This window comes from Pocillopora damicornis, chromosome 6 (assembly GCF_964200805.1).
Source record: "Pocillopora damicornis chromosome 6, jaPocDami1.2, whole genome shotgun sequence".
NCBI lineage: Eukaryota > Metazoa > Cnidaria > Anthozoa > Scleractinia > Pocilloporidae > Pocillopora > Pocillopora damicornis.
Window position 1 is genome coordinate 10,721,119 of NC_142675.1, and position 10,758 is coordinate 10,731,876.

A 10,758-nucleotide genomic window follows, 5' to 3' on the forward strand; every position below is an offset into this window, starting at 1 on the left:
TTATATTTAATTTCCTCCACACGAGATACTTTTTTCTATATGGATGTACAGGTCATTTCTGTATATCAAAGTTTCAACTGCATCCAGAATAAGAGAACTGTTTTGCATCAGTGCTTTATTTAAAAAATACATAAGGTATATGATCATATTTAATAAGTATTACAGATGTAATAGCAAATAATTGATAGAGTTATTGCAAATTTAAATTGATAAAGAAAAATAAAATAATTTTTATGATTGATAGGTTGAACTTATATTTTTTATTGTTAGTATCAGTTAACATAGCATTTCTTAGCGGTTGGATTTGTGAGTGCATTTTGTGATATAATAGCTTTTTGTGTAGTGTGTTGCTACAGCTAGTTATATTGTGTATTTGTTACATCTTTATATTGATAAAAATTATGTTCTATGCTATATACATGACTGAGATTATATGAATTATACATTGATGAAAGAGAAACAATCTTAATAAAGTATGACAATTAGTAATTCAAACATTTGGACATCTTTTTTTAATTATGTATGGAAGCTGCAGGGAAAGAGGAAGAGAGGCCGGCCTCGCAACAGTTGGAGGCAGAGCTCAAGCACCAAGGTACAAACTGGACAGGAGCAGCAAGATTAGCCCAGAACAGAGTGCGATGGCGAGGGGTCATCAATGGCCTATGCTCCACATGGTGTCACAGGCCTGAGTAAGTAAGTAAAGGGAAACAAAAGATTAAAGAAACCTCTAAGATGCCTTTACAAGTAGAAATTTTGGTAACTAAAGACAAGTTTACGAGAATAAGGAGGATTCTTACAGTCAATTAAATGGTTATTTAGGTTTGCTTTCATGAGATCCTAAAGTGTTTATGAAATGGTTCATAAGGAGGCTCTCATTGACTTCTGAAAGCTCAATTAAAGATTCATTTCAGAACTTTCGCATGTCACCTAGAGATGTTTTAAATACTTCTTATGTTAACGTTTAAGTTACCTTTAAGGAAAATTAATTTAGTCATTTCATCCTGTGTGTCCAAAGGTGCCTTCTGTCTCACAAAATGGTTGTCTAGCTCTTGTTAAGTGGTTGAGTCAATCCCGAAGGCTGAAAGTGAAGAACCTAGATTTCGACCATCCCATCATTGAAAGAGCTCTTGGAGACCAATAGCAAATGAGTTCACATACTTTCAACTTCAACATCAGCATCAATGATAGGCCGGCTACTGTGAGAGGACTGTTGTCCGCTATCAGCTCAGTATATGTCCCTCTTGGATTCGTTGCTCCTTTCATTCTCATGGCCGATGTGATCCCTCAAGATCTCTGCAGGAAGAAGCTTGATTGGGATAACCGTATACCGGACAAAGATCTGAGAGGTTGGCAGACATGGTTATGCAAGCCACTTAACCTTGGGCACTTTCATATAGAACAATGCTTAAAACCTTGCGACTTTGGTGAAGTGACTTCATGCCAGCTTCACTTCTCTGATGCATCACAATGCAATTGTTTGTTGGTTGGTGTTATTGAAGTATATTTTGATGTAAATGACTATAAAGTTCCCGCTCAAAATGTCTGAGCGCGCATTTGTTTGTCAGTTAACGTTATTGAATATCGATACATATTCAAATATCCTAATTGAAAGTTCAATCAACACTAATGAAATGTATTCTAGAGTTAATGAAAAACTTATTTTCGCTACTGATATAACTTTTGGCATAAATGAAAGTATATTTTCTGGTAATGAACAGCAAAAGGTGTATTATCGTTTTTGTTCTGGTTCATTTTTACTGGGATACCTGTGGTAGCCCAGTCATAAAATGCCTTTAATTTCTTGTCGTCTTTTTTTTTCCTCCACCATAAAATGGACAAATTGAGCAATAGTACCCAGTGGTCATTGGGCCCTCAACACCATGACAAGTGTGATCCAATGAGGAAAAAGGTGTTCATATGCTGATCACGTGTGTTATCTTGATGATGATTGATGTTGTTATGCACAGACAGGGCCAGGTTACATGACGAACCACAAGATTCTTGCTTATAAAACTCTTTTACCAGCCACTTTGTATTTGTTCTGGGGTTGTTGTTTTGGTGATGGATGTTCTACGTTTTTGGTTTACAATTGCCTTGAGCTTTATGGTGCAAATGCTCAAAATACTTACAGACACATACACAAGTCGTATTGTTCGCAGCCAATCCTCACTAAAAGATGTTATTGAGCAGTATTTTTGGAACGGATTGAATCGAGTACGCTTGAAAGCCATGAAAGCCTTGTATGCCTTGCATGCGAAGTATACCAATGTCTTAGTTCAAAAACGTACACTTGTTGAAAAAAGCAAAATCTTAAATCTGAAACTAAACTGCATATACTCTATGCAATCTATTGAACAACACTACTACCGTGAGACTTAAGAACAAAACTCTAATGTATGCAAACTGCTTATGAAGAAAGACGTCATGTTGTATTCACTTGATGCAAAGGAACGTAGCTAATATAACAGTATGAATGATATTAATTTCATTAACAGAAAGGTGAATCTTATGTTTGTTTTCACTGTAGTTGTATGGATATTTTCTTTTAACAAATACATGATCCAAAATCCAGTGTTTTTTGTGTATAATATTATCTATTGTTTATGCAATTGTCTTGTGGGCTAATTTCTTTGTAAAGTTGTTCATGTCAAAATATGCTCCTGAACAACCACCATTTAAGAACAAGATTGATTAGAGCAATGGATTACTTCAACAATACAACAGCTACTTTAGCAGGGGGTGACTGTAAATACCAAGATAGTATTGCCAGCCATTAACATTCAATTAATCCAAAAACAGTAAGTGAAGAGACAAATTAACAAGATTTACATGAAAGAATTAACAAATACATGAAACTCCCCCTATGTTCCAACATTTTTGCTTTGCTTTGCCAGTTGTGATACAAGATGATTGTCATATAAAAATATGTCAATACTAAATGGTAATTTTGGTATTATTTCACATTCATCTTGTAAATTCACTTCTTAAAAACTTATCTCATAGTGAATTGAATGTTAATTGACTTCATTACTGTAAAAAAGCTTTTTTATGTCTGCCCTCAATCAAAATGGCTGCTGTGTTTTTATAGTAGTCATCCATTGGTAGTGACAACTACAGGAAAAAATATAAAATCCCAGTATTGTTAATTTTTTACAGTTAGCTATGTTTTACTTACAAATTTATTGGAAATGCTTGATTTCAATGCCAAAATCCAATATTATTATTGTTTAACATTTAAATAGAGATGAGGGGTTCAGAACCATAGCGGGCTAACCCACCAAAATTTCAGATTCGATGTTATTGTTCCTTTCAACCTAAATTTGGACCATCTTTTTTATGGCAAAGTGGTCCAACCCTGAAAAATAAATGAGAGATTCTTTAGCCCCCTCTGAACATTGAACCACAGTGACTTTCGTCACAACACTTTGCGGAACAATGGGCTAACCCTTATACTGCTGACCATTTCCCCATTGGCTCAGACTTACGCAGTACCATGTGCTATCAACAAAATGGCAGACAGAAGTGAGCAATCTTCGAGCAACAATTCCAGTAAGAGAAAACTAAATCCTGAAGAGTGGAAGAGAAACAAAAGGACAAGTCTTTGTAACAGAGGTAAGGAATATGAAACAGTATCAAAGTCAGGCAGGAAACACATTTGCAGCAAAACAACTAGGTAAAGACTATCACTGGCTACTGAAATGCTTTGAGAGAGTAACACAAGAACAGCATGAAAATGGTTCCAGAGGTTTTTTGGGAGCTTGTGGATTGAACTGCAGAGAATGCCTTCTTATGTGGAAGTGTGAAAGTCAAGTCTCTAAAGCGAAGGATGCAAAGAAAGCTGAAACTTCTTGGCACTCACAAAAAAATTATTCTTGTCAATATTACACATTACGGAATCGCGCCCATTGAAAAGCGTCGCCCGAGAAAAGTGGGGTACCCATGATGCTTTGCGGGCGCAATGACCTAGGAATGAGGTTGCAAACGCTCACCGCCAACTTCGGTCGCTTTAGATCTGAATTGACAAATTCCCAAACGGGAGTTGTAAAATTTCGCTTTGCGTCCGTCTAGAGACAATGGAGATACAATTGGAGCAATTAGCATTGTTTCAAAGTGACGAAATGCTCTTTTCGTCGGTAAAGAGCGAGGGCCGCGTTTGCATATCAAAAGAGCGTGAAGTGTTCATCCGTAAGCTTATACTAACCACGCGATCGCGAGCAATCCTGTCCACGTTGGAGCTCTATCAAGGTGAGTGAATGTTTTTGATTTTAAATTTTTTCGACCATAAATGTTTACTACGAACATAAACGAAATTGCTTTCCTCGAAGAGAGATCGCTAAATGTGATCGCACCATCGGATTGTGTCATTTTAACCTAATGTAAATAAACATTCGGACTGCCGATGGTTTGTAGTTTTGCTTTTGGTTTCCCATACATTATTCTGTTAGTTTAGTTCTGATAATTTGAAGACCTCGCATTTTCGAAATTAGCTTTCCCTTAACTTATACTCCAAATACGACATTGCTTTTACGTTGACTGGACATAAATCTTAAGAAGTAAAGTTGCTGAAAAGCTGGTAAGTTTCTTTATTCTCCCTAGTTGTGTTTCCATCAAAGATATTTTGAAGCTTTTTGGTAATTTTTTTTCCCACATTTATTTCCAGAAATACTTCTACGCAATGAACACCACAGATTTTGGTTGGCCCATGTCTTCTCAAGTTAAAACAGTTGGCTCAAAAATATTTCTGGATGCTCGTAAGGGACTTAGTCCTTTTGCCTATTTTAATGAGAAACAGTGCAAAAAAGGAGCATATAAACAAATAGAAGAAATGCTTAAACAATACGGGCTGACAGACAATGATATTTATCTGGACAGAAACTCCAGGAGTTTTATTTCAACTGAAGTCCTTATTTTGATTGTAATTGCTGGGAACAAACTTAGAGACCCTGGCCAAAGTGCAGAACAATTTTCATGGGCTAGTCTATGTTTGTTCTTTGCCCGAACTGTGGTAAATTCCACTTTTTCAAGAGAAATTGCTGCTGGAAGTGGAGCTGGATCTGTGACTACAAGCAAAACACAAAATGTGATCCTGGCAACAGAAACCTTTTGCACACAAGGCAGTTGCACTAATGTACCACAGCTTAAAGTGTTCACTGGCTGCATTAAGCCCCCAGAGTCAACATCAACTCTGGCTGGACGTTTAGCAAATGGACAAACATCCCGATCTACTAAACTGGAGGAGAGGATAAAAAAGCAGAGCAAAATATTGAGTGACTTGGCACTGGAAGTTCATTATGGTTCTAGGGTTTGTAGGGAATTTTATCGATGTAGTCATCAAAGCATGTTTGAATGTTCTACCAATGTGCCTGACTTTGAAAAATAACATTTGATGTTTCTCTGAAATTGTTGTTAGTAAGTCAAGAACAAATTAAAATTTAGAAAATAAACAGGACCAGATTGTTGATGGAATACAATTTTGGCATATTCTTATTACAGATTGACCTCCTGCATGGCATTTCATTATCAGTGGGCCGGAGATTTAGACAGCAGTGCAGTATTGACTCAGCCTGGCAAGGACAACTGGAAAAACAAGATATTATCTTGTTGACTCAGCTAATTCGTACAAAGACTGGGGACAGTCTTTACAATCAGATTGGAGAAGAGCAGGCAACAGTGCAAATCCCACCATCAGCAATCTTGAAACTTCAAGATCAATGCAATTCTGGACAGACAATTGATGAGATCAGGAAGATATTGCCACCTGGATATCTTGCAACCAAAAGAAAGGTAATTTTCTTGCATTTATATGTATCTTTCCTGATATACTTCAAGTTAATAATAAAATAAAATCTGTTTATAACATTTGCAAACCTTTTTTACCTTAGGTTGCTGAGCTAAAGACCAAATACAAATTAGAATTTGAGGCTATAATGCAACCACAAAGAACAGCAACTGGTTATCGCATTGAGCCAGCCCGTTTGGTCGAATGTCTGCATTACCTTTACTATTGGCTTCCTAAAGAACAGTGGTGGCACCTTTATGGTGATGGCAGAAAGTATGGCAAGAAGGACACTGTTTTGATGGCTATTAGCAATGTAAACAATGAGCAGAAGTTAAATGGAATAAAATTCCAAAGCCCGAAAGAAATGTGGCCTATTCATATTTTTCATCACAAGGACAGCCGTCGAAACCTTGAGCTTAACATTGGAGATGGTCATGGTGGACCAGGTATATGCACACTTACATGTTAAACATTTATAATCCAATATCAACTTTTGATAAATTGACCAAATCACTGTTAAATTTTCCTAAAATTGAAATGAAATACTCATAAGCTGATCATTTGAACAATTCAAGAAAAATAACATGGTTCAACAAAATTGATTTCAGTCTTGTAACTTTTTGTGGTGCTTGAACTCTCTGAAATGGCAAACGGAATATCTATTCGGGTGTTCAAAAAGGCTTTCATGGCCATTTAAGCTATATCCAATGGCAGGCTTTTTTGCACTCTATCAAAAATGCAAAGTGTGGGATTGCCACAAATAGATTAAAGGGGTAGACATGAGCCCAAAAACAAAACCCCTGAGGAGGATGTTCAGTTTGTGCAAGCTCACATTCAAAGCTTCCCAACTGAGTCAATTCATTGTTGTCGTAAAGATAATCCCAACTGAAGATATCTTTCATCGGATCTCACCATAAAGAAAGTGTATGATTTGTACATGGAGAAATGCAAATCAGAATTAAGATCCCCAGCAAAGGAAAATTCTGCCAAGAAATATTTAACACAAAATTCAATATATCATTTGGAAGCACCAAGAGTGATACCTGTAACAGGTGTGACCTATTACTGACGAGCCTAAAAACTGAAATTGATGAGCAAAAGCGTATGAAACTGACTGCTTGAGTTGCAGCAGCATAAAGCTAAATTCGGGTACAACAACAACCTGAAATCAGAGAAAGAACTTGCAACACAAGACCCAACTATCTCTTTAATCTCATTTGATTTGCAACAAGTGTTGCCAACACCATATACGAATGTTGTAGTTTACAAAAGGCAACTTTCAGTGTATAGCCTGGGTGTCGCTGAAGTGGCAACAGGGAAAAGCTTCTTGCATCTTGTAGCCTGAGACTGACAGAGGAAGAGGTTCAGAAGATGTTGCATACACAAGAGCACCGTTGAATGCCTTTCCCAGTAAACCGTGGCAAAACATCCCCACAGATGTCAGTGATGGCGGTTGGTCGCAGTTATATTTGCTTCGCTTCAATTTTTTTTTAATCATGTTCTGTTGTCTAAGTTGTTCGTTTTGTCATCCGAGTACGTTCCTTTTTGGTTTTCATAGTGTTTTAAGCGATGGTGAAGTTGTGATGAACATTGATGAAATGGATTTGTACCTTGCAATTTGCTCGTCATGGATGAAATCGACCCGCCATCTTGGATTACAATCCTCAACAAGGACAAGTTGCTACTTTACTCCGCAAATACCTTACACGCCAAACTCTATTTCTACTTTCAATGTTATTGACTTCGGCTGGCAAACAGCAGTGACATCAATCCTAACCCTGGTCCTTCTATTACATCGTTTACAACAAATCGCTTTCGGCAGCGCCATGAAATGCAACGACGTCGTAACCCTTGTAACCTCATGCAAATCAAGTGTGATTCTGATCTTCATCTTAGAACATCCACAACTAATCTGACTATGTCAGGATTGGAAGTCAAGAGTGGAATTACCGGCAGGGTTTGGCCTATCAATACTATGGAAAGTCGAAGAACTTTTCCTTCTAAAGTTAAAAATTTGCATAATGCTGTTAACAAGAATAATCTTGTGCAGATTTGCATTACTTCGAACAGGAAACCTGTTATCTCCAACAAATCTACTTTATCGGCTCCGAAGTTTTGTTTATTTGGCCTCCTGAATTGTCAATCAGTCCGCAATACGTATCTCTCTATCAAGGACTATGTTGTGGACAAGGATTTTGATATTTTTGCTATTACCGAGACCTGGCTCAACACTGGGGATTATGATAATTTAGTAATCGGAAGTCTTATCCCAAATGGCTATCGCTTTTTACACTCTGCTCGTGATGGAAGAGGTGGTGGCGTCGGATTGCTTTTCAAAAGTTCGTTGCCAGTTAAGCAGACATCAAAGGTCTATCTGGACACCTTCATTTCCTTTGAAGCCATCAAAAGTGAAGTTAAGATTTTTTTCGCAATCTGTTTCCATCCTTTTTGTCTATCGTCCTCCACCCACATCTGGAAACAATCTTTCAACTGAGCTTTTTATGAATGAATTTTCGTCGCTGTTAGAATCCTATATCACTAAAATTGGTTCACTTGTAATCGCTGGTGATTTTAATTTTCATGTTGATGATACAACTGATACTGCGGCGGCTAATTTCCTGAGCTTATTGGAGTCATTTGATTTACAACAACATGTTCGTAGTTGCACCCACAGAGCTGGACATACTTTGGATCTGGTCATCACTCGTGATGCTGAATATATTTTAAATGCTATTTCAGTTGATAATTCCTCAGAGATATCGGATCATTACACTGTTTGTGCTGATCTTCGTTTTGTTAAGCCTAATTGGGAAAGGAAGCGTATTTGTGGTCGGAAATTAAAAGCCATCAGCTTGGAGCAGTTTCGACAAGATGTTGCAATGTCTCCTCTTTTGTCTGAATCATCCAATGATTTACTTGCGCTGCTTCACTTGTATAATTCGGAGTTATCTAGTGTTTTGGATAAGCATGCGCCATTAAAATCGCACATGGTTACCATTCGTCCTGCTGCTCCATGGTTTAGTGAGGAGATTAAACTGGAGAGAAGAGTTCGTCGCCGAATGGAAAGGAGATGGCGTAGGACTAGATTGCCCAAAGATCGTCTGCGTCTTATTGAACAAAATCGTATTGTCAATGAGCTATTACTCTCTGTCCGCTCACAATATTACACCAAACTTATTGATGATAATTGCCTTAATCAGAGGAAACTGTTTGGCATTGTCGGTAAGTTGTTACATCGGAGTCCTGCACCGCAGTATCCATCTTGCTCTTCCATGGCGGATCTTGGTGAGAAGATTATTACTATTCGACATGACCTGGAATCGAACCCTATGCAGGGAACTTATTTATTTAATGAAGCCACAGTAGCAACAACTAGACTCCATCCTTTGAGCTGTCCTTCATATTCGACCTTACTTCAGATTGTGCACCCTTTGGCATCAAAGTCTTGTGAACTTGACCCTGTCCCCTCTAGAATACTCCTTGGTTGTCTTGATCTCCTTTGCCCTGTGATCTGGAAAATTGTTCAGCTGTCTTTGGAGACCTCTGTCATGCCCACTGAACTTAAACAAGCTGTAATTCGTCCTTTGTTGAAAAAGCCGAGTCTTGATTACCAAGAATTTAAGAACTTTCGGCCGATCTCTAACCTCACCTTGTTGTCCAAAGTCATTGAGAAAGTAGTGGCTTTGCAGCTTGTTGACTACATTGACAACAATGGTCTGTGTGAACTCTTTCAGTCTGCCTACCGTACTCACCATAGCACTGAAACGGCTCTTCTCAGAGTCTACAATGACAATGCTATGTCCATTGACAATCAAAAATCTGTTGTTTTGGTTCTACTGGACCTGCCTGATGCTTTTGATACAGTTGATCATTCTCTTCTCCTTGCTAGACTATCTACCCGTTTTGGCATTTGTGACCAGGCACTGGACTGGTTTCGTTCATATCTATCTGATCGCACTCAGTATGTCAAAATCCAAGATGTCTCTTCTGATGTCCATGCCTTACCTTATGGTGTACCTCAGGGTTCCGTTTTGGGCCCCTTGCTGTATTCTTTGTACACTTCCCCTTTAGGTGATATTGCAAGATCTCATGGTCTATCTTATCACTTTTATGCTGATGATACACAGTTATATTTATCTTTTGAAACGTCATCACCTGAGGATATGTCAACATGTACATCTGCTCTTGAAGATTGTGTTAAAGATATTGACCTTTGGATGTTAAATAACAAGCTGAAGCTGAACAGTGGGAAGACTGAAATTATAGTTTTTTCATCCTCCTATTGCCCACGTCCTGCGTTAACAAACCTGGTGATTGCCTCTGACACTGTTGACTGTTCAACTACTGCTAAAAATATTGGAGTTATTTCTAATAACTCTCTATCGATGTTGCCCCACGTTACTGCTGTTTGCAGGTCTTCGTTTTTTCATTTTCGCAATATTTTTAAGATTCACAAGTTTCTTTCTTATGATACATGTAAAACTCTAATTCATGCCTTTGTTACTGCAAGGATCGACAATTGTAACTGACTGCTCTACGGTCAGCCTAAATGTATCTTGAAACGTTTACAGAGTGTCCTAAATAGTGCTGATAGGCTTATTCACCTTACTAGTAGACATGAGCAAGTTACGCCGTGGCTTATTCAACTTCATTGGCTACCAATTGAACAAAGAATAACTTTCAAAATTGCAGTAATTACATTTAAGGCGCTTCATGGTGCTGCACCTAGCTATATCACTGATCTCATCAAGCCTTATACACCTGGTAGACTTCTTAGATCCTCCAATCAATTTTTACTTTCTACATCTAAATTTAATCTTAAAACTTATGGTGGCCGGTCTTTTACTATTGCCGCACCTTCTGTTTGGAATGCACTTCCATTCGAACTTAGATCTTGTAATTCCCTTTCTTCTTTTAAATCTAAGCTCAAGACGTGGCTTTTTAAAATTGGTTATGATGTTGTATAGAATGATGATGTT

The 10,758-nt window shown here is 37.8% G+C and overlaps 2 protein-coding genes across 3 annotated transcripts; both read left to right on the top strand.

The window, feature by feature from the left end:
• Window positions 1-3,951: 3,951 nt before the first annotated feature.
• On the top strand, window positions 3,952-6,386 carry LOC149043904 (uncharacterized). 2 transcript variants are annotated; one of them, XM_089209081.1, is made up of 4 exons: window positions 3,952-4,245; window positions 4,661-5,302; window positions 5,494-5,784; window positions 5,883-6,386. In XM_089209081.1, the coding sequence occupies exons 2-4, from the start codon at window positions 4,676-4,678 to the stop codon at window positions 6,246-6,248; spliced, it is 1,284 nt and encodes a 427-aa protein (XP_089065207.1). In that variant the 5' UTR covers window positions 3,952-4,245; window positions 4,661-4,675; the 3' UTR covers window positions 6,249-6,386. The 2 variants fall into 2 exon arrangements, with proteins under 2 accessions (XP_089065207.1, XP_089065208.1); XM_089209082.1 differs by lacking the exon at window positions 3,952-4,245 and having other exon boundaries at window positions 4,544-5,302.
• A 1,666-nt stretch (window positions 6,387-8,052) lies between these two features.
• Window positions 8,053-10,308, top strand: LOC149043905 (uncharacterized). Its single transcript, XM_089210804.1, has one exon. The coding sequence runs from the start codon at window positions 8,053-8,055 to the stop codon at window positions 10,306-10,308; it is 2,256 nt and encodes a 751-aa protein (XP_089066930.1).
• Window positions 10,309-10,758: the final 450 nt, after the last annotated feature.

Excerpts from the sequence above, each read along its gene's own strand:
- LOC149043904 (XM_089209081.1), top strand. The coding sequence starts at position 4,676 with ATGAACACCACAGATTTTGGTTGGCCCATGTCTTCTCAAGTTAAAACA. Across the intron at positions 5,303-5,493 it reads AAGTTCATTATGGTTCTAGG|ATTGACCTCCTGCATGGCAT; the intron begins GTTTGTAGGGAA and ends TTCTTATTACAG. Across the intron at positions 5,785-5,882 it reads ATCTTGCAACCAAAAGAAAG|GTTGCTGAGCTAAAGACCAA; the intron begins GTAATTTTCTTG and ends TTTTTACCTTAG.
- LOC149043905 (XM_089210804.1), top strand. The coding sequence starts at position 8,053 with ATGGCTATCGCTTTTTACACTCTGCTCGTGATGGAAGAGGTGGTGGCG.